At 36.9% G+C, this 23586-nt stretch overlaps 1 protein-coding gene across 3 annotated transcripts; it reads right to left on the bottom strand.

Annotated features, from left to right (window-relative positions):
* Window positions 1–4807: 4807 nt before the first annotated feature.
* Window positions 4808–21397, bottom strand: LOC127456750 (DCN1-like protein 4). 3 transcript variants are annotated; one of them, XM_051725306.1, is made up of 11 exons: window positions 21271–21397; window positions 18554–18624; window positions 16555–16594; window positions 14429–14516; window positions 12578–12666; window positions 10837–10907; window positions 10660–10751; window positions 10417–10525; window positions 8579–8713; window positions 7573–7675; window positions 4808–7429 (listed from the first exon to the last, which is right to left on the bottom strand). In XM_051725306.1, exons 1-11 carry the CDS (start codon window positions 21287–21289, stop codon window positions 7374–7376), a joined length of 873 nt encoding a protein of 290 aa, XP_051581266.1. In that variant the 5' UTR covers window positions 21290–21397; the 3' UTR covers window positions 4808–7373. The 3 variants fall into 3 exon arrangements, with proteins under 3 accessions (XP_051581266.1, XP_051581267.1, XP_051581265.1); XM_051725307.1 differs by having other exon boundaries at window positions 16555–16641; window positions 21271–21311; XM_051725305.1 differs by having other exon boundaries at window positions 8579–8683; window positions 21271–21304.
* Window positions 21398–23586: the final 2189 nt, after the last annotated feature.

Consider the following 23586-nt stretch of genomic DNA (forward strand, 5'->3'; position numbering starts at 1 on the left):
TATAGCAACCACCGAGTCCAGGAGATCCAGTTCCTCATCAGAAGATGACACCAAACAAACCACTGAAGTTGAAAATTTCTTTGGGCAAGTGGATGTTTCTTATGATGGATTTCAGAAACTAAAAAGATACATTGAATTCTCACACACTGAACCTTATTCCACAACACAGCCTTTGAACAAACCCGAATCAAGGTCAAGAACGTCATCTGAAGATGAAATCAAACCCACATCTAAAGAAGACAATTTCTTCGAGAAGATAGGTGTATCTCTTGATAGAGTGCCAAAGGTGAAGAGACACATTCAATTTAATCAGCCTGAATCTTACTTTCCAACTTTATCATTTTCACCTCATTCAGCCATGAAACTTGAGGTGGAGACATGTTCAAGTACACCTATCAGGTCTGATGTCAAACCTGATCCTAAGGACAACAATTTATTTGGGCAAATAAGCATGTGTCTTGATAAAGTGCAGAAGGTTAAACGATCAATTCAGTTTACACAGTCCAAACCTCATTCTCCAACTCTGCCATCATTTTCTTCTACCTCAACAAAGAGGAATGTAACACCTGAGATAACCGAAGATAACACTAACACATCCCCTGTACAGGAAGAAGACAACTTCTTCAGGAAAATAGGGGTATCTTCTAATGGAGTTTCAAATGTAAAAAGATACATTGCATTTAAAGAGTTTGATCCTTCTTCCACAACTCTGTTAGTAACCAGCCCTGCAACTAATGTTGAGGCCACATCTGAGGGGAAAAAAAATTCTATGCATTCCAGCACCTCTAAAGATAATGTCAGATCTCAGAATGATGGTGATACTTTCTTTGATAAAATTGGTGTATCTTTTGATGGTGTACCAAAGGTAATGCAATATCTTCAGTTTAAGGGACCTGAACCTCAACCACACCAAACTCAGTCCACATTTCTTTCTTCAACCTCAGGGGTAGTTATACCTGGGATAGTGGCAACTGAGTTCAGAGGAACCAGTTCATCATTTGAGAATCATGGCAATTCTACAGCAAAGGAAAATGAGTTCTTTGGAGAACTAGGTATCTCTCTTGATAGAGTACCACAATTAAAGAGATTTCTTCAATTTAAACAACCTATTTCTCGTCTCCCAGTTGATCCTCCCACCACTTCTTCAAATACACTACATGGTACACCTGAGGAGCAAATTAAAACAGAATCAACAAGACTGACCACTTCATTTGAGGATAATGTCACAACTACTGAGAAAGACAATTTCTTTGTCCAACTAGGAGTACCAAAAGTTGATAGAGTCCCAAAAGTTAAGAAATATATTAATTTCACACTGCCTGAAAGTCAATTCCCTGCTCAGTCGACAACTGCTCTCTTAGCTCAAAGAGTTGGCATATCTGCAGTAGCTAAAGAAACAAGGAGATTAAGCAGTTCATCTGAAGATGTTGAACCATCTTCTACTTCTAATTATAAATTAATTGGAAGAACAGGTGAATATCTTAACAAAATCCCAAAAGTAAAGAGCTACATTAAGTTTACACAGTCTGAATCATCTTCTTTGACTCCGTCACCTTGTACACCTTCAAACACAGAAAAATCCATAAAGGTGACAGAAAAAGAATTAAAGGGATCCAGAACATTAATTGGAGATCATGTACAACTGGCAACCTCAGACAACCAAACAGTATCAAGAAGACTGGCCACTTCAACTGAGGATGCTGTCACAATAACTGTTAACAAAGACAGTTTGTTTGGGCAAACAGGAGTATCTCTTGACAGAGTACCAAAGTTTAAGCGATATATTAATTTCACACAGCATGAAAGTCATTCTCTGACAAGTGCACTTACAGCTCAAAGAGTTGGCATGTCTGAGGTAGTTCAAGAAACAAAGAGATCGAGCAGTTCATCATCTGAAGATGATGTTAAAGCAAGTACTACTGATAATAATATAATTGAAGAACCAGGTGAATTTCTTAATAGCATTCCGAAAGTAAAAGGGTACATTCAATTCTCACAATCTCAACCTTCAGTAGGTCTGTCACCATTTTCTCCTTCAAGCACAGGAAAATCCATAAAGGTGATAGAAACAGAACTGAGGGAATCCAGAACATTAATTGAAGATGATGTACAACCAGCAACTAGAGAGAACCAAACAGAATCAAGGAGCTTGAGCACTTCATCTGAAGATGAAGACAAATTATTTGGTCAAATAGGAGCATCTTTTAACAGAGTACCAAAATTTAAGAGATATATTAATTTCACACAGCCTGAAAGTGAATCCCCTGCTCAGTCATCAGCTGATCTCTCATCTCAAAGAGTCAGCATATCTGGGGTATCTAAAGAAACAAGGAGATCAATTAGTTCAACTGAAGAAGATGTTAAACCATTTACTAATGATAGAAATACCATTGAAGAACCAGGTGAATCTCTTGACAAAATCTCAAAAGTAAAGAGATACATTAAGTTTAAACAATTTGAACCTTATTCTCCTGCTATGTCAACATTTACTCCTTTAAGCACATTAAAACCCATAAAGTTGACAGAAACAGAATTGAGCAGATCCAACACAATAATTGAAGATGATGTACAACCAGAAAACAGGGAGAACCAAACAGAATCAAGAAAACTGAGCTCTTCATCAGAGGATGACACCACACTAACTGCTAAGCAAGACAATTTCTTTGGGCAAACAGGAACATCTCTCAACAGAGTACCAAAAGTTAAGAGATATATCAATTTTACACCGACTGAAGGCCATTCCCCTGCTCAGTCAACAAGTGCTCTTTCAACTAAAAAAGTCAGCATATCTGGGGTAGCTAAAGAAACATGGAGATACAGCACTTCATCTGATGAAGATGTTAAACAAAGCAGTAATGATGACAATATCTTTAGAGATGTATCTCTTGACGAAAGCTCAAAGGTAAAGAGATACATTGCATTCTCAAAGTCTGAACCATATTCTCAAACTCTATCACAAGCTGAATCAACTCTTCCAACTCTGCAACAATCTCAAAGGTTAAACACACAACATCTTGGTCCAGTGGTAAAAACAGAACCTTGTTCCTTACCTGAACATGTTCAACCCCAAAATTTTGAAAATAATTTCTATGCACAGATGGACACCTCTTTCAATCAACTGCCGAAGGTAAAAAGATATGTTGAGTTCAAACAGCGTGAGCTTCACCTCCCAGTTAAGTCTTCAGTTATGGAGGTATCACCTGTCTTAATGAAAAAAGGGTCTGCTTCAGTAATAAAGACTGAATCTGAATCATGGAGGTCTGAATTTAGTTACAAAGACAACATTATGACAAGAGAGTCTATAGACAGATCGGTAGAACAGACTGGCCTAAAACCAGAATTGAGGGAATTGATGTCAGGTTTAAGTTCCTTGACCAGTGACAACAAAAATGTTGTTGGAGATCTGGTTATGGACGTACCACGAGCCCATCCACAAACACCCCCACCTTCCCTCGAGCAGGATGCCAGAGAGTATCTGAGAGACAATTCTCAAGTCCGTCAGAGGCAAGAACGAAGACGATTACTCCAGCAAAGAAGAAAGGCATTGGACGAATTCAGCATTGGTTCCCTATCTTCTTCGACACAAGAGGGTGACAAGCAGGACAGTAACTCACTTGTGGATTATGGAGGAGCAACATCATTCCACACAGAACACACTTACAGCAATGTCAATACAGGGAATACTGTAACTTCTAGATGCACAGATGTAGCCGAAGTCCCAGGATTACAGGGCCTTAAAACTAGGGATATCTCACCACTCGGATCAAAGTCAGCAACTCCTAAGTATAAAGAGTTTTTAATTTAGATCAAGAGGCATATTTTGACTTGTAATTTTGACAATGTTATGATCCTTTTAAAATATAGTCTTTGTCAGCTTGTGGAACTAATGGGAGGTTACTGACATAGTATTGTAAATACAAATGTAATATAGCTGTGAACATAACCTAAAGTTTTCATAATATAAGCTCAGTACTCTTTGTATTAAGTATTCAAAACGAAGTATGAATTTTTATAATAAGAATGTGTTGTATAAAAATGTAATCACTTTCTGTTGATTTTAGCTATATGAAGTAGCAAAAATAAAAACCCAAAGGCTATTAATTGTATGATGTAATATTATGATGTCACATAGAATGCCATAATAGCTGTTAACAAGGCAATAAACTAATCTTTAAAAAAAAAACTGTTTAATCACAAAGGGGCATCTGTACCCAATTAAATTGTCTTCCATTGCAGACAGACCTCATAGTAAAATCAGTGACAGGAGGTCAAAAGGTTTGTCCACTCAAATCGGTCTATGCTTTTCCCCAGTGGCTGAAGCTAGAACTACGGTGTAGAGCTAAGGTGTGTGCATACACAACAGTACTGAAAGCAAAACTGCTCTTTCACTTACTTCTTTGAATAGAAGTGATGTGAAAGGCACAGCGCGTCTGATTTTTTGGCAACATTTGAGTAGTAATTACATTAATATAGTCCTAACCCTAATGGTGCTGAGAACAAAACAGCATTATTTCACTTACTTTGAATGGATATGAAGTGACATTTTCAGGGCATCTACATTGGGTCCATCAGGTCCAACTTTAGGTGGTAAAACCTTCAGAACTAACAAAGCGATTCCCAGCATTTTTCATCAGGATTCAGCTGTCCACTGAATCCTGATGGCTTCTATTGACTACTAAACTCCACCATAAACTGCCTTTATATAACAGCTTCAAAACAAACTTGAGCATGACCCCAGGATAGTTGTTAGCCCCAGTTTTCCCTTTTTCACAATATACAATTCGGAACAGATCAAAATGACTCCACATTTTGTTAATAAACCCCTTTATATATACTGAATGTAGAGGTTACAGTGAAAACAAACACATATACACACATCCATACATATATACAGTCAAATGAGAATGCTCAACCCTCTGCATTACACACTCCCCCAACTAAAGCAACAGTCAGAACATAGGGGAACTCTAACAGTTCAGACCCTCAAATTTTAAGCAACTATCTCCCACAGGCACAAACAGGTGCAAATGAATGAGACTATGACAAGTGTCGATAGACACTTTACAAATGGATTCTGGCCAGCATGCACATTGCACAACATACATAGACGGCTTAGGTCTCAGATACTTTTCTGCACTTCGTATGTAAATTATTGAGAGCAACCTTCATCCCTCGGCTAAACATCAGCAAACAGATTCTTAAAACAGAACAAAAAATATCTTATAATCAGGTATAAACAATACTGTTACTCAACATAAGCTCTTTAATAAAGGTTGATAATGATTTTGCCTCTACTTTAATTCCTCGTTTTATGAACAGATAACAAAATTCCTCATTAAATTACTGAAGTGCTGCATTCACTCATAACTCATGATCAAGTGGTAGTTTAGCACTTGGTGGAGATGGTGGACGAGGAAATGCAGAGAAGAACATCTCAACAGATGAGGTTACATGTGTTTTTAAGCTCTAAATACCATCACACGATCATATTTTTCATGAAGCGTTAAGACTGCATGACCGCAGATACCCAAATTAAGCAAAAAAAAAAAAAAAAAAAAAATCCACTTCTACAAATACCTGTACAAAACAAAGGAAACAAACAGAAAAACCTCATTCATTCACAAGATGGCTCTAATTGCAGAATGCATGCATGCATTTTTTGCATTGGTCAGATGACAAGTTAGCTTCACGCCATAGCCATTGACAAAACTTAACAGTTTTACAAACATAACTAGAATGTTTAGTTGCTAGGCATTGGTCTGCATGGATTAAGATATACGGAAGAGGGTGCGGCCAAAGGTGTGTTTAGGGCAGGATACCTGTTATGTATTTTGTCGCAATTTATCACAGAAATATTGCACTGTTAAAAGTGCAATGTAAGAGCTGTCTCTCTTTCTTGTCTCTGTTCTATCACTTAGCCCTTTCATTTTCACCCTATGGCATGTACAGTATAGTTACATTGCTAGGGTTTGCTCATGAACTATGCAACAAAATCAGATGTATGAAGAAGTGATATAGTGAATGTACTCTGTAGTCCCTTCTCACACACACTCCTTGGCAAGATGGCCAGATCTATAAAAACAGTCTTGTGAGCCAGGAAAAGAATACTGGGCTCTACGCTCCATTTACGGTAGATTTTAAAAGGGAAGACATAAAAATTCAGTATATAAGGATATCTTACACCTGATCACATTTCAAACTTAGTGATTAGTTATCACACCAAGTAACCATCTTGATGCAAATTCCCACGCCATTTCAGATAAAAGGCCAAAGGTTCAGAGCAGAGAAGACAGGATGGACTACAACATGTAGATGTAGTTTACGTACTGGCACTGTCTAATTTCCATCGCATATTTGTAAGCCTCTGCAGGGATATTTAATGCCTAGTATATTTATGTGCTGTATTTCAACAGAGTATTTCAGTACACTGTTAATACATGTGGATACTCTGGCAAAAGTATGAAATAAGTACAGCTCCATTTTTCATGTTATGAGCAGTAAAGCTCTTCTCTTATCTCATAATCAATATGAAGACTTTAAGTGGTGGGATACTGATAAAACACCACATGAAGTACTTCTCTGTTGTAGCAGAATGTCAATGACACTCTTTCATGTGACATGCTTTATTAAGTGGCAACAAAATGCACTGAGACAATGCATTGTGCAAAAATAAAAGCTGGCAAAGGTCACTGTATAACTACAGTAACATGCTCAGACTGTCATCATCCTTCAACACAGAAACCAACAGTATTTGAACCACATCAGCAGTGACACTGTAGGCCACTTACATAAACCTTTGACATGAACCAAAAAAAGGAGACTTAGTAATAAGTCAAAGAACTTCAGTAAAGGCTAAGCAGGCAAGCTTTCTTTCTCTTCCTTCCAGGCCAAAATTACTTATGATTTCCGAGAAGATGGGAGCTTTTATCTACCCTGCCTTGTGGAGAATCATAATTCATCCTCCTTATAAGGGCCAATTGAAACATTCACAGCAATATGAAACATCACAGTGGGGTGGGAGGGCAGCACTGAGGCTGGCCGTGTGCTTAACCACAATGCATTGCGGGCTAAGGGGGTATTAGGTGGAGTTGATGAGGTGCTGTTTCTCCAACACACAACCACCAGTAACCCTCCTATGGCCCTGGCTGTAAGAGCAACATACAACATGTGCACTGATAATTACATTCTATGCAATCACTCATACACTCTGTCCTCGCCGCCAGGGGCCACCATCAGTTTGTCCCAAGACACTTCAGTTTTGATTTGTACTTTGTTTTCTAGATGTTTGTTTCAAGGCTGTTTCTGTCAGTATTGTCATGGTGATTGTTGGAATTCATTTCTACTTGGTGGTGGTGGGTGTGGAGAAGTTGTCGCTATGACATCTCTCTGTCTTTATACCATTCCACAAACTCATCCAACAGCACTGGCCCTGAGTGGAAAGATGGAGAGAGGAATGAGTGAAGAGGTAAATCTGATGTACTTCCTGATGCCACATAAAACGATGATGGGTGTCTTAATTTTGGAAGTAATACAAGGTATACAGACATGTTAAGTGTGGGTGCTTGTACTCACAGGCCCCATCCTCATCATAGTTACTGAGATCAAGGTTAATAGTCCTACTGAATTCTAGAACATTGCACCATTGGTCTTTATTTATGACCTTATATTTAGATTGCTGCATGGGGAAAAAAGAATAGATAAAAAATCATTGTCAAAGATAATATAGGGCAATCAATCTGTATGTACTATTTAGCTAAAACATATAAGTGGACATTTCCAAAGTGCAAATATCTATATACACAACCAGTCAAAAGTTGACACACCTGACTAAATTTATGGTTCTTATGATCTTAAAAACCTTCTGATCTAAAGGCTTAAGCTTATACACTTTGATTTAGATTTATAGACAAAAATACAATTGTTATGATTTTTTGCGATTTGGAATTACAAAAAATAAATGCATACATGAGAACTCAATAGTTCAATAGTGTTTGAAAAGCATCTAGGTGGAACCTCATGAAGTTGAGAATGTGCAGAGAGCTATAATCAAGATAAAGTTTAGCTACTTTGAAGAGGCTAAAATATAAGATAGTTCTGATTTGTTTTACATTATTGTAACTGAATAATTCCCATACTTCAATGTTTGTTATTTCAGTTGAGTTTTGATGACTTCACTAAAGACCTTATTCACATTAGCGGCATCTGTGATTTTTGACGGGAATGATAATAAGGCTGTGAGGGATATACGCACAGTCTCTTTAATGGATTCTATATCTTTCCAAGAAATTTCAGTAGACAAAAAATCTCCAGATAAAATGCGTTATGGAAAAATATATGTGATCTAGGAGCTTTTGGATAGCTTTATACAGTGCATGTCATTGAAGAGATGGTTAGTCAATCCCTCACAGCTTCAATTTCATTCCTATCAAAATCAAAGAAGGCACTACAGTGAATAAGGTCTAATTTAGTAAAATGTGTAAAATAGTAATAAAGTATGACTGTGTGTTCAAATGTTTGTCTGGTAGTGAAAATAATTACAATGACATTGATAGAACATTGTAAAGATTAGAATATTTACTTCTAGAAACTGGTTAAACACTGGAAACAGTGGCCAGGTCTTCCCAAGTAGAAGTCCCAGCATGCACTTGGCAGTATTCAAGTCTAAACTCCTCTGATCCTTCTCCTGCAAGGAGGGGGAGGGGCAAATTGCAGTCTAAACAATTTGAAAACAAATTCAGAGTTGCAAGAAGCGCAATAAAACTATTCTGTTGGCAATATGGTGGGGTAACAATCTGCAAGTAACCCATGGAAAACAAGGCCAAAGAAATTCCATATGGCCATTATGGTCTAGGCCAGTTGTTCTCAACATTTTTGACTCCAAGGCCCCCCACTGCCCAAGACAACATTCAAAGCCCCCAATTTTTTAAACAAAAACAGTTGTTGAAGGGAGTTGTTGAATTAAAATAAAGAGTTTATAGTTTACATGCTGTATCTTGATTTTTAGCACTTATTTAGCATTTTACATGAAGTGGGCTGAGGCCCCCAGTGGGTCACGGCCCCCTGGTTGAGAACCACTGGTCTAGGCACTTAAGCCCAGGCTGCTCTTGGAGGACTGTTTCAGAAATTAGTGCACTCTGTACTCTAGTTTAAAACCAAAGCTGTTTTAGCTCAAACATATATTAATACAACTGAGGGCAGATAACACAATTCCCCACACCTGAACACAGACGAACATGCTCATATCAAACTGTCTATCATGTGATTGCATAGGGCTTTAGAATACAACAGCCATATTTGGGTCAATTTAAAAAAAATATATAATTGTAATTGATAGAGACACTATAAAGCTTTAAAAAAGGGCCCAAAAGTATAATAAAATAGGCCACGTGACTCAGACGACAGGTTTGTAAAAACATTTTTCTGAAACTTAAGTCATTTTTCATCTTATAAAAAAATCTTGATGTCCATTGCACATTCATGAGCACTATGAGAGAAGTTCTTCAACAATGGCCTGGGTGTTCCCGTGAGAATTTGTTGTTTAGTGCTAAACAACAAATTTTCATTTTTGAGTGAACTATTTCTTTAACCCCAGTTGCTCCTGGAGGACTGTTCCAGAAATTAGAGCACTCTAGTTTTAAAACCACTTTCATAGCAGTCTTAGCTCAAACATACATAAATATAAACAACTAAGGGAAGACATGATTATTGTCCCAAAACCTACATAGCCATGCTCATATCAAACTGTCTATCATGCTATTGCCTAAGGCTTTGAAATACAACAGCAATGTGACTAATTCCAGCAGGATATACAGTAAACGGTGCTTCACAGTTGCTCTGTGTCAATTCTTTAAAAGCGAAGATACCCTGGGTATAAAACTGGATTTGTAATCTCAAATAATTTGTCAAACAGCCATGAAATATGGTAACACTGCAGGAGAATGGATTAAGTGGCCTATACAAGATGAGCCCAGACATTACCAACTGTATTTTATCTAGACAGGATGAATGTAATGTTATCCATTCAAGGTTGCTACAAGCTATTTATTTGTACTCTACTTTATCAGCCCTATCGAATTGCTTCTGTAAGATCCTCACTCAGCAAAGCTCTATTCACTGCACAATTCATATGAAGAGGGCAAAAAACAAAAACAAAAAAAGACACTGGACAAGAGATACATCTGCTGAAACAACCCAAAATAGCAGCAGTCTCAAGTCCTTGTCTGCGGTGAGTGAAGGAGTGTGATGAAGACGGCATGCATGCAGGGGACAAAAAAAAAGGATCCAGATGCACACCCATAGGCAATCATTTAGTAGTGATATGTTTTGTTCTGGATGTACTGAAAGAAGACAGGGAGCTAATAGAGCAGATGATGCTTAGTAGTCATCAATTAACCAACTTAATGGGTATTCGCTCACCCTGGCAAAGTCGAAGGCATATCGGTAAATGAGCTTGAAACTGGTGGCATCGTTGAGGACAGACCTCAGGTAGTCTAGAGAGTTCCTGAGTTTTTCAGTAGAGTCACACCTGTAAAGGACAGAAGAAGGGGGAAACTGAAAGCTGGGACAGGAAGAGCATGAAAGTAAGAGTAAAACTACATGTGTGGTTCACAGAGGATGGGATGTTGTGTATATACGAGGTCCATGTTTAGGAAGACGTACTGCAATGAGCCCATTCCCTTGAGCCACTCCTGTAAAGTGAAGTAACCCATACTTTGAGCATCAAGCTTCCAGGCTAATACCAGCATTACAACCTGCATACATACATACATACATACATGAAAATTACCACTGATGAGATATTTCATCTGAAATTGCAAAATCAGATCAGGTTCTTACATTCTCTGGCTCCACTCCAATGTCTTCACAGAATTTCTCCATGCCCTCTGGTCCAACCACGTCATCACACCCTGAAACATGCAAACAATTATGTATAGAACTTCACTGGGATCGCTGGATCTCATCACATTTTCATGACATGGAAATTGTATCAAAATAGCATTTTGATACACTGTAATATTTGTGTTAATGTTCGCTGATACTTAGTAGCGTAGATGCAGCATTATGAAACGTTACCGATGTCATTGTAAAAATGCTTGATTCCTAATCAACCACGATTTATTTATTCTGGGATTGAAAGTGTCAAATTACAAGGGATTATTGAGATAAAGTGAGTAATATTTGGCTGGTCATATGATCTCAACATGGCGGCACTCATAAATGGGCACCCAGCACCCTTTGAAGAATAAAGCAGCTTTTTCTCTAAAACTGACATAACTAGAATCTTTTTTTTTTAGATACAATTTTTTTATTGATTCATCTGTTAAACAAAGAAAAGCAAAACATATACAAACAGAATCAATATACCCATATATATGGTTCCAGGGCAAGACAGAACAATAATGGGGAAAGAGGGTAACCCTGCCGGGTGCCCCTATCCAGAGTAAAATAATCTGAAATTAATCTATTTGTTTGTACCGCCGCTACCGGGTGTCTATAAAGTAACTTAATCCATCCAATAAAAGTATTCCCGAACCCATATATTTCCAAAATCTTAAAAAGATAATCCCATTCTACCATATCAAAAGCCTTTTCGGCATCAGGTGAGATGGCAGTGACCGGAGTCTGATCATTCGCCAGTGACCACATGATATTGATGAAACGCCTAATGATATCAGAAGAGCTGCGGCCCCTAATAAACCCCACCTGATCTATATGTATAAGAGATGTCATAACTTTACTAAATCGGTTAGCCAAAATTTTTGACAATATTTTTTACGTCTAGCTGGATTAGGGAAATTGGATGGTAACACTTACACTCGCTTGGATCTTTGTCCTTTTTAAGAATCAGACTGATCCAGGCTTGTGTCATGGTTGATGGAAGCTTTCCATTCTTTAATGATTCAGTATAAACTTCTAACAAATGTAGAGCCAGTTCTGTAGCATAAGATCTAAAAAACTCAGCGGCAAAGCAATCTGGCCCTGGAGCCTTGCCTGTAGGCAAGGCCTTAATTACATCGCCAAGCTCCTTCAAGTTTATCTCAGAATGAAGATAATCTTTTTGCTCAATCGTCTGTTTAGGGAGTTCTAATGGTTCCACAAAATTTCTAATATCTTCATCAGTAGACGAAGACGTTGAACTATAGAGATCAAGATAGAATTCATAACTAGAATCTTCATCTCATGTGAGTGTTCATCATTTTCAATATATTTCAAATACCATTTTCTTGCTAAATGTTTAGACATTAGAAAAACAATTACTGACTGCACCTTTAAAATCTGTCAAACTACTCAATCTGCATACTGCAAATTCATTTGAGATGTTTCTAAAGCCACAGGGATGGAATTCTGAATGCAAAAAAAAAACAAAAAAAAACAAAACAAAACAAAAAAATCTAAAATTTGGATTTGACATTATTCAATACCTTCTAGACACTTGATAAAGTCAGATTCTATCAAATGATCATCTTATTATGCCGTTTAAAACATTTCCAATGACATTTAAAATTAAGTTTATGATACACATCTGCAATAGTCCATAACACAAAACTCAATATGACTTACAATGTTGCCCCCATACCTGCATATTCGTAGAACCACTCTAGACATCTCTTGCTAGAAAAAGCCTCAGCTTCCTGGATTTGCAATGTCTCCTGTTTTCTGTAAACACTGAATGAATAGACAGGAGTAAGTGGAGGCCATTTGGATACACATAGACATACTGGACATACACATGTAAACACATGTTTATATATACACGTATACACATTAAATAATGCATGCACATACTGCATCTGATACAAACAAGAACAGACAATTAATTAATTTAACATAATTATGTTGTTGCATACCATGTATACATTGGATATACATTGTTATTTTTAATCATCTAATCATTTGGAAACGTTTTGAATGTGACTTTTTTTATATCAAGGTGCTATGGGAAATCAAACTAAATTTAAATAAATTAACACTATTTCTATCCAGCTAGTTATAATATTCTGTCTGAACATGAATATAGCACCTTACTGAGGCTGCTTTTAATGAAAATGTTTGTTTCTAGTCCTTAACAGATTTTTTTTTTTTAGGCTCATAATGATTAAGTTATCTATATGAATAACTGAAGGCAAAGATAGCAGGTTTGTTTCCTAATATGACATCAAAAATCATTAGAACAAAACATAGATTACAAAGGAAGACAACTTTGCTCATAATTTATTTTCATTCTTGGAGGTCCCAACTTTATAACCCTTTATTGTACATTCTAAATGCTTTTATGTTTACCATAGTTCTTCCCTTGTGGCATTTGTAATGTCATTAAGACAGTTAAGACCATGGATGCCTCATTACTGTGGTAATGAGAAAAATACAATAATATACATAATAAAAATGAGAGATCATTTAATATGAAATTCCTGTTACTGTGATAAATTTTAGTAAGGGTGATGATGTGTGGTTTAAAAATCCTTTATTTTGGCGTATGGCACAGTGTTGTAGCCGTTTTCCTCGTCATTGGTGTAAAGAATGTCGGGGTTGTCGAGACGTTTGAGAGGTCTGACTTACTTCATTGCGCTTTAAAGTAAAAACTTCTCAGTAGAATTCAAATGGGGCATGTAGGTTTTGTGGTCTGCGCCACGATATCGACAGAAGCTGGATTGAGTCGCGCGAATGATCCGCTCTGCTTTCCGATCTCATATCGAGTGAAGCCAGGTAGACGCGTGTGCACCGGCTTGATCCAGAGATAGCGCAGAGCAGGTCATTGGAGTGAGTGATTCTGCAACGGCTTGAACAACACTTGCGTTAAACTAATCGCAAATACATCTTTCAAATGAGAAGCATATTTAGCGCTTATGAAGCATCGAACGCGAGATGAACATCACTGAATTTGCTTCAGATGGCCCAAAATTTCACTTGGATGGCCAAAAAATTTATTGCACAATGAAATGTTAAGCTAGTTGTACAACTTTGGGATACTGTTTAAATATTAATATTAATATTACATTGCGTTCCTTCAGATAAATACAGAACTTCCTGACTGATCTGATTTGACAGGTACCTAGTTTAGCTGTCAATCAAAGATTGGGCGGATATATGCCCTTTTGCAGAGTCGTTTGTGCCCATTTCCATATAGTAATACTTTACAATGCATCCACCATGCACAGAGGAGCTTATTCCATTTTTTATGTATATTTTTTTTTAAATATAGATGTAATATAAAATCATTTTCTATATTTATTGTATTATATGTACACTGTACAGAGTTGACTGTCTGGTTGTTAATGCACTTACATTTCCAATACAGGTTTAATAAAACACCTACTTGGCTACCTATCTATCTTTTTATCTATGTAATTAGTGGTGAGTGTTTGGATGAATCAGAATGAAAGGCTGGAGAGATGTCTGAATAGAGTGGTGAATGTTTGGGACGTACTTATCCTGCCGGCTCTTCTTGGCAGACAGGTCATCTCCAGCAGTGGGCCTCCTCTTTTTCCTGGGAGGCATGGCTCTGGAACAGCAGGCTGGAAAAGGGACAGAGAATGCAGCCCAAAAAAAAACAAAAAAAAAAAAAGGTTCCTTCCCTGAAACCTACAACCCCAATTCCGACAAAGTTGGGACAGTATGAAAAATGCTAATAAAAACAAAAAGGAGTGATCTGTAAATTATAATCACCCTTTGCTATTTAGAGAGCTCTACAACTACACATTATATGAAGTTTTACCTTGTGAATTTCAATGTTTTTTTCAAAATGTACAGTAATTTCAAATCAGATGATTGCAACACAAGTTGGGACAGTCGAGTGTTTACCACTGTGAAACATCACCATTTCTTCTTATAACACTTATAAAGCATTTGGGCACTGAAGAAACAAGTTTAAGTTTAGAAAGAGGAATTTTCCCCCAATCATCCATTATGTAGGTCTTTAGCTGCACAATTGTACGGAGTCTTCATTGCCGCATTGTGCACTTCATAATGCACCACACATTCTCAATTGGAGATGGTCAGGACTGCAGGCAAATCTAACACTCTCTGCTTATTCGGCCAGTATGTTGTTTGAAGTCGTCCTGCTGAAAATTCCAGGACATCCCAGGAAAAGACAGTGCTGGATGGCAGTATATGTTGCTCCAAAATTTGTACATATCTGTTTGCATTCATTGTGTTCTCACAGATGTGTGAGTTACCCATGTCATGGGCACTGACACACCCCTGGCTCATACAGACACTGGCTTTTGGACCTGACGCTAATAACAGCTTAGATGGTCCTTTTCCTCTTTGGCCTGGATAACACGACGGCTGTGTTTTTCAAAACCGTTTTGAAATGTGGACTCTTCGGACCAAAAAACACAGTTCCACTGTTCTACTTTCCATCTAAGATGAGACCGAGCCCAGAGAAGTCGGCAGCACTTCTGGACAGTGCTGATGAAAGTCTCAACTTTCATCTGTGGATGCAGCGGCGAATGGTGTTGACTAACAAAGGTTTACTAAAGTTATCCCAACCCCATGTTCATGATATACATTAGAGATGAATGACGTTTTGTAAGACCGTGACGTCTGAGGGATCAGAAATCACGCGGATTCAAAAGTGGTTTTCGTCTTGCCCTTCACACACCGAGATTTTACCATATTCCTTGAATCTTTTAATTATATTGTGCACCATAGAGGGTGAAATGCCCCAAATCCTTCCAATTTGTCTTTGGGGAACATTGTTCTCAAATTAATGGATTATTTGCAGAAGCATCTGTTGGCAAATTGACAAGTCTCGAATGATCCTTGCTTTTGAAGGTCTAGGCTGTTTTTGGTGGCTCCTTATATACTATGGCCTCACCTGTTTAACATCTCCTGTTTCACACTGCTTTGTTATTTTAACTTGTCAAATTGTTATTAGTCTTAAATTGCCTGTCTTAACTTTTTTGGAGAGTGTTGCAAACATCCGATTTGAAATTACTGTAAAACATTTTTTTTATGAAATTCACAAGGTAAAACTATGTGTATAATGTGTAGTTGTAGTGTTTTCAATTTAGCAATGGGTGAACATAATTTACAAATCACTACTTTTTGTTTTTATTAGCATTTTTCATACTGTCCTAACTTTGTCGGAATTGGGGTTGTAGTTTAAGCAGTGCGTCCTCATTTAATTTGCATGAGAAGTCCTGCAAGCTCAGCAGAACCCTCATAAACCATTAACACAGAAGGCCAAGGAGTCTAAATTCCACAGGGGACAAACATGAGGATTATGATAAAGAGAAAAACTACATACACATTTATAAGTACATCATATACACAACACACAGAAACAACACATAGCCAGACTTGTGATTAGAGCTAGAAATCCATGTAACAAATGTGCTTACTCAGGTAAGATTGGGCAATAACAAACATTCAATAAAATGTCTTGTTGTTGTTAAATTGGGACAAAATCTCACATTAACCTGGAAGATATAGGGCTTATTACTTATTGCATCGCACCTGGTTTAGCCTAAATAAAATCTTGATATTTAGAATTTGCATAATATGTGTTCATAAGTGTTATGGAGATATGGTTAGACTTGAGGTCACTACCTGTGCCGTGAGACTCTGGACCGACGTCTTCTGTCAGGTTCTATGGTGAGAAGGAAACTGCATTTAAGATCCACCCTCACTCTTTCTCTTACAATCAAACAACATTCTGCAGTAAAATAGTAGCCATTACCACCATGAAAAGAAGAAAGTAAGTGCATGTATGAAGTAGGTGGCTGGGTGTTTTATTTTCCTAAGCCCGTAACCTTTACAGAATCTTTTTTCAAAGATTGGTGGAGATTTCTGGAAATAATCTAATGTAGAGCATAATTCTGTGGGAATCAAGGTTATGAGGTTAGTTACAACCAGTAGTGTAGTCTAGGGCAGGGGTGTCAAACTTGGTTCCTGGAGGGCCACAGTCCAGTAGAGTTTAGCTCCAACCCTAATTAAACACACCTGAAGCAGCTAATCAAGGTCTTCAGGAGTGCTTGAAGATCACAAGGAGGCATTTTGGAGCAGGGCTGGAACTAAACTCTGCAGTGCTGCGGCCTTCCAGGAACTGAGTTTGACACCCCTGGTCTAGGGCATACACATATGCCCACCTATCTTTCTTAGGATTTTGCTTATGACCACATGAAATAAGTGATGATACGTATGGCCGCCAGAAAAACGAGTAGTCTTTTGAACCAGAACTTTTTCAATCTACTAACGCAATGCCGCAGCATTGTTGAGTGAATTGTGTATGTGTGTGTGTGTGTGTATATATATATATCACACATTTTTATATATATTATATATATATATATATATATATATATATATACACACACACACACACACACACACACACACACACATTTAAGTTTAACTTATGCAATTCAACTTTGTGAAAATACTGCATGTTATTGTACCCCTGCTAGTTTTTGATGTTTTTTTTGTTTTGTTTTTTTGCCTTTTACTGCTGTCGGTGGTGCCTTTTTCTCATGATATCAAATCATTTCAATTTATATTTCTAAGTAGGAAAACAATTTCCCTATACACAGAAAAGAACATAATAGTACACATATAAAACAAACAGCCATTAATTTTTATGTAGGCTATACAGTATATGTAATACAAGATAACGTGTTAACGTGAACATTATTACACTCAAATTAACTACAATGCTTAACAGTTTATTGCATATTATGAATTAGTTTATTAGTTAGAGTAATAATAAAGTATTAACAATTTTCATAGTAGCCTAATAAAAGGAACATTTGGGTCTTTCATAAATTCACAGTATGCCCACCTCTTCAGACACTACTACACCACTGGTTACAGCATTTCAAAGGTGAAGTCTGTAGATAGTCACAATGCTGTTGAGTGTCCGAACATCTCATTTACCCACACAATGCCATTCTACTGATATGGGAAATGCTGGCCAGTACTGTGCATTAATCTCAATTTAATATACACAACAACTGGCCTTTAACCATGGGATTTATTACAATATATGATAATATTCAGACAACAAAAATTCATATTTGCAAGACAGCTATATTCTTGCATGTGATCCGATAGAAGTTAAATCAAACCTGACAAGGGTCAGACGTCATCTACCAACTGTTCCTATTTTTTGCTTCGAAATGTCCTATTTTAAGACAGTTAAACACATACAAACAAATCTTTGTCCAAGAGCTTTTGCTTCATATCATAATAAATTAAAAATCTCCATTTGCTGGATTCATCTTCAACAATGATTTTCAGCTAACATATCTGGAATTTCAGTGCGTTTTCTAACCAGTTCACTTAATTAACATTGGTAAACTTCTTTATGGACCTGTCAACTGAAAACAAACATGTTTTGGAAGGTAATATGAGTACGAGTACAACTGAATAATATGTTGACCTTTTGGGGGTTAGGTTGCCTTCCTGCCTTAATCACGCTGATATAAAAGAACCAATCTTAAAATGATAAGCTTATAATGAAAACACGGAGGGCACAAGCCTCACCTGTATTAAAGCTCTTGGCTGTGAATGTTGTGAATGTTAAGTGCAAACAAATGGAGGCCTTATTTACCAGCCTGTGCAGAGTGTGGTAGATCTTGTGGATACTGGCCAGTGTTGACAAGTGGGAGTTCAGTTGGAAATCTGTAAGAGAGAAATTAAATAAACATATTTCAATTCTGTCAGTCATTACTAGGCTTCTGGGCTGTATAGGGGTTTCTACATGTTGTATGTGTTTTTTATGTTGAAGCTATTGAGGCTATGGGAAAAAAGCATTTGCTCCAGTCAGCCTGTGGAGTGAAGGAAATATGAGATGACATAAGATACTGAAGCATTTATAATAGGCTAATAATACTGCATGTGCACACGGACACATAGATTTTAACTGCTCTGTGTGTCTTCATTATGAGTAAAGCTGGCTAATAACATAGTCGTCCATAATCTTTATATTACCAAATACAGTTTTGTCATTAAAGAATTATTCCGGGTTCAATACAAGTTAAAGTCAATCAACAGCATTTGTGGCATCATGGTGATTACCACAATATCAAAATATTTTGACTTGTCCCTCATTTTCTTTAAAAATAAAAAATCTGGGTTCCAGTGAGACACTTACAATGAAAGTGAATAGGGCCAATCAGTAAACGTTAAAATACTCACTGATTCAAAAGTATAGCCACAAAACGTAAACAATATGCGTGTTAACATGATTTTAATGTGATAAAATCACTTACTAACCTTTTCTGTCTAAAGTTATATCCAATTTTACAACTTCGTTGCCATGCTGACTTAACGCTGTAAACCTTAAAACGATCAGGGAAAGAATTATTTTTAAAACTTTTTGTTTAAACTTTTTGCTTCCCATTTCTGCCTTTAAAGGAACATTCAGAGTTCAATACACGTTAAGCTCATTCAGACAGTATTTGTGGCATAATGTTGATTTACCACAAAGATTCATTTTGACTCATCTATCTTTTTCATTACAAAAAGCAAAAATCTCCATTACAGTGAGGCACTTACAATGGAAGTGAATGGAGCCAATCTGTAAGCGTTATAATACTCACTGTTTCAAAAGTATAGACACAAGATGTAAACAATATTCATGTTCACATGATTTTAGTGTGATACAATCGCTTGCTAAGCTTTTCTGTCTAAAGTTATATCCAATTTTACAACTTTGTTGCCTTAACATCATAAGCCCTTAAATGACCGTAAAAACGATGATTTAAACAACTTTACAGCTCTAATAATAGACGAGTTTTAACAGAAGATTTAATGTAAGTAATTTATAAAAGTATAAGCTTCACATTTCTGCCTTTAAACCCTCCAAAAACTGGCCCCATTCACTTCCACTGTAAGTGCCTCACTGTAACCTCAATTTTTACTTAAATCAAATTTAAAAATTATTTTATTTATTTATTTATTTATTGTGGTAATCAATTTATGCCACAAATGCTGTAGATTGAACTTAATTTGTACTGAACCCGGAATATTCCTTTAAAACTATGTGTCTGGTCTCATCACATGGTTAAGAGTTACGCATTTATCGAGAAACTACAGTTGAGTTTCACGGAGAAATGACGTATGCTTGTTTTCTTTCGCACATTTCCACGATCCAAAATCAAGTATGTTGCAGCAAGCCTTAGTGTATATGAGCAATGTGTTAGCAGATAAGCCTCCGAACCAACATAAATTAAAATGCGATGAAAGATATCTGATTTAAAGAATGTCCGGAATCTAATCAAGACATAAAATGAGACGTTTTGTGAACCTATGACGCAGTTGTTAGGAATGCCAGCAAATATTTTTAAGAAACCGTATTACTGGAATTTTAACCAGTTTCGTTCATTCGCAGCTCTTTGTTGCCTCCTATTTAAATTATGATCTGCAGACCGGATTTGCCACATTGATATCATTTCATTTCGGTATACACGCACAACTTCCAACGACTTTAAAAAGTATGTGGAGAGTCTATGACTTCTGGGGAATGTAGTCTAATTGACATACAACACGCCTGCGTTTGCCATTGAAAAGGTTCGATTGAATAAACCACATTTCCCAGAATTCCCCAAATCATCATTTCAGTCGGTACTCTCTGACACTCACCTCAACTGATGAATGCAGCCCAAATGGTGCAAAAAAGATTTCTCGTTTTGATTCAAGTAATTTTTTCCACAATAATATGCAGTTGATCTTTAAGAGATGCGTACAGTAATGCGCCGCACCATACCCGACGCGTTTGCAAGCACTAAAAATTTACACAACTGCGTCACAATTTTCACCCCCTGTCATTTTCCGCAGTTTTCTCGAAAAAGACACCTTTAGCTCTAAAAACAATAACCGTAGACATGCTCTTCGGTGGGTTTGCATTACTCGTTCGAGTTGTAAGGAGATGGTTGTCTTTAAAATTGTTTGGGTATTAAAGGTAATTAGTGTGCAAGTGTATTGTGTAAATAGGATCAGATACCTTGCTCAGATTGTTTTCACTAAGTGCGTAAATACTCAAGCAAAGAAGGCTACAAATGCAAAGCTTGCGATATTCCTTGCAAGGTCGCTGTCGCTTGCAAGCGTACAAGACATCGGGGTAAAAACACAAAGAGAGAAAGCTCAGAGTCAATCTGATGATCTGTATGCTCGGGTAACGGCTACTTTACTAACAAAATGCATCAATATAGCGAATCTTACATCTTAAAAGATGTCACGGCGACTTGTAAGGGTGCAGCAAGTTCGCAATTGTAAGCGTAGGTCGACAGAATACGAATAGCAGTTAAAATTTTATATTATACTTACTTGACGCATCTGAGTGCATTTTTAAGAAACACACACAACTGTATTTGTGTGAGTCTGCAGACCGGCCAGTGGGCGGGAGATGTCAATATTTTACATGCCCACAAATGATTTAGGTGGACGAAAAATTTAGCTTCCACGCCCATTCATGTCAATGATTAGTCGGGAGCACTGTCAAATAAACTGCGCAAGAAATGCAGTATATATCCCGCCTTTCTATCAACGTGATTGGTTGAGGCTCGATCATAGCCCCTCCCCTCAAAGCATATGATTGGCTGAGGAATATGTCCACACCCAACAGTTAGGATAGTTTCCTCGTGCATAGAAGAAAGCCATCCCACGATGGCACGCTATTGGTTTAGCTGTGCACCACTGAGCAAGTTGGGTTTGCTATACAATGGTGAGAACACAGTGAAAAACATTACTTTTGTTTGTGTAAGCCGTATGCGTTACTGTCCTCCTAAACATTTCTATGAAAAGTTGCAAAAGTAGGTTATAAACAGCGCACAGAGACAAAACGATATTTATATTTGCCATCCTCGAGGGAAAGCCAATAGGTAGTTTTGCATTGTTTCAGATGCTGTCGTGATGTCAGTTTATATATATATATATATATATATATATATGCATTTTCATTGTTCTGATAGAACCTCTTTTACCATTTACAAAAGCAACACAGCCTTACCTATATAGGGTAGAATGCTTATGTAAACAAAAATACCACAAAGCATGCTCAGGGTAATTTAGAAAAGTGGTCTGGTCTTTGTTTTAAACAAATGCTGAACCCTGTCATTGCTGTTATGATAATTCCTACTCTACACTGATTTTAAGCAAGTACCTGTAAGATGCAACCTGATCAGCCCTTACAGAGCCTGGGCTGATCTCTCAGAATGCATCACTATCTCAAGCCAGTTTATCAACATCTTTCTTCAGACCATTAATTCTCCCACATTTACCAGTGTGCAATATACAAGACGTCCCTGAGTCTTGCTGAAATTATTAGGATGTTAACACCTTGTTAACATGATCATACCTCTTGAGTCAAATGGTTTTCAGCATTGTAGTTGAGAATAATATTTTAATTTAATATAAGTAATACCCAGATATTTTAGAGTGGTGCATTAATTAATATGAACAGTCATCATATAATTGTTAATTTTATTAAGTACTCAGGAGATTTAGGATATCAGATGAAAAATGAGAAGGAAAAAAAAAGGTAAAAGGCAACTTACTATTAATCATAAGTTAAGGTAAGGTAAAGTTATATTAATTTTGGCTTTATACAACATTGATGTTAGTGTAAAAAAATAAATAAGCAAACTGATTTGCCATTTTATAACATCTCAAGTATTCTATTAACAAATTAACTTCCAATGTAATTGGATCAGTCAACGTGAGCCCACATTTTTCATAACAAATATATTCCCTTCCCCCCAAAATAATGTTCAGCAACAGGGGGTGGGGCTTTTACCCCAAATACTATCCTTTCTCTTATTGGGCAGTTATTACTTTATTATTATTATTATTTAATCAACTTGAACAAAACTGAAAATGACAAATAAGTATTTTTTTCTAAAAAAATAAATATGATAATTTCATTAGCTACATTTTAAAAATAATTAAATATTAGAGCAAATTACCTCAAAATCAAACTTTAGACATCGCATGCAACGATCTCATGGATCGGGAATATTTTTCAGTGTAAAGTAACATACAGGTGTTTATTGTGGTAGTTTTTATTTTTTATTGCTGTTAGCTTATTTTAGGAGAAAACAAAATAAGTGATTTTAGCCCCGTTTAACCTGCTCATGGGCTTATGAGTTTTTAAGTCCGTTTCTTTAACCATAAATTGCACGTAACTACACCCTGTAACTATAATATTGTAATACTAGCGTTACAAATATATATGTCTGAATTATACGTTGCTTGTAAAGCAACAATCCGTCATTTCAGAAGGTTACGGAATCTACCAGCAGGAGCGTACAAATCCATGCAAACAAACCAAGAGAGCACAGCCAAACTTTCTACGCCTCGCTATGGTGGCAATCTACTTCTTGGGAGAAATACAAAAATAACATGCGTTTTTAACATGCAACTCTTGTTCTCAGTAGTCAAGACCATCCTAGTACACTTACAAAGAGACTTCTACGGTGAGTTGCTAGTGCTCCACTGTGGGGTTGTGTTGTGATGGGGCAGCCGGTGATATTTGTTTGTTTACTGGAATAGTCGATGTTTATGGTGAGATGGTGATGAGCTTTTCTAACATCGGATGAATTATCGTGATTGTTTTTAAGTTTATTTTTCTCCTACGCTCTCTTT

The sequence above is a fragment of the Myxocyprinus asiaticus genome, chromosome 19 (assembly GCF_019703515.2).
Source record: "Myxocyprinus asiaticus isolate MX2 ecotype Aquarium Trade chromosome 19, UBuf_Myxa_2, whole genome shotgun sequence".
NCBI lineage: Eukaryota > Metazoa > Chordata > Actinopteri > Cypriniformes > Catostomidae > Myxocyprinus > Myxocyprinus asiaticus.

What these genes read in the sequence shown, in the direction of transcription:
- LOC127456750 (XM_051725306.1), bottom strand. An exon ending in GTGGTTCTACGAATATGCAG is followed by an intron (nt 10,908 to 12,577) that starts GTATGGGGGCAA and finishes TGCATGTTTCAG; the next exon opens with GGTGTGATGACGTGGTTGGA. An exon ending in CTATGATGAGGATGGGGCCT is followed by an intron (nt 7,430 to 7,572) that starts GTGAGTACAAGC and finishes CTTTCCACTCAG; the next exon opens with GGCCAGTGCTGTTGGATGAG.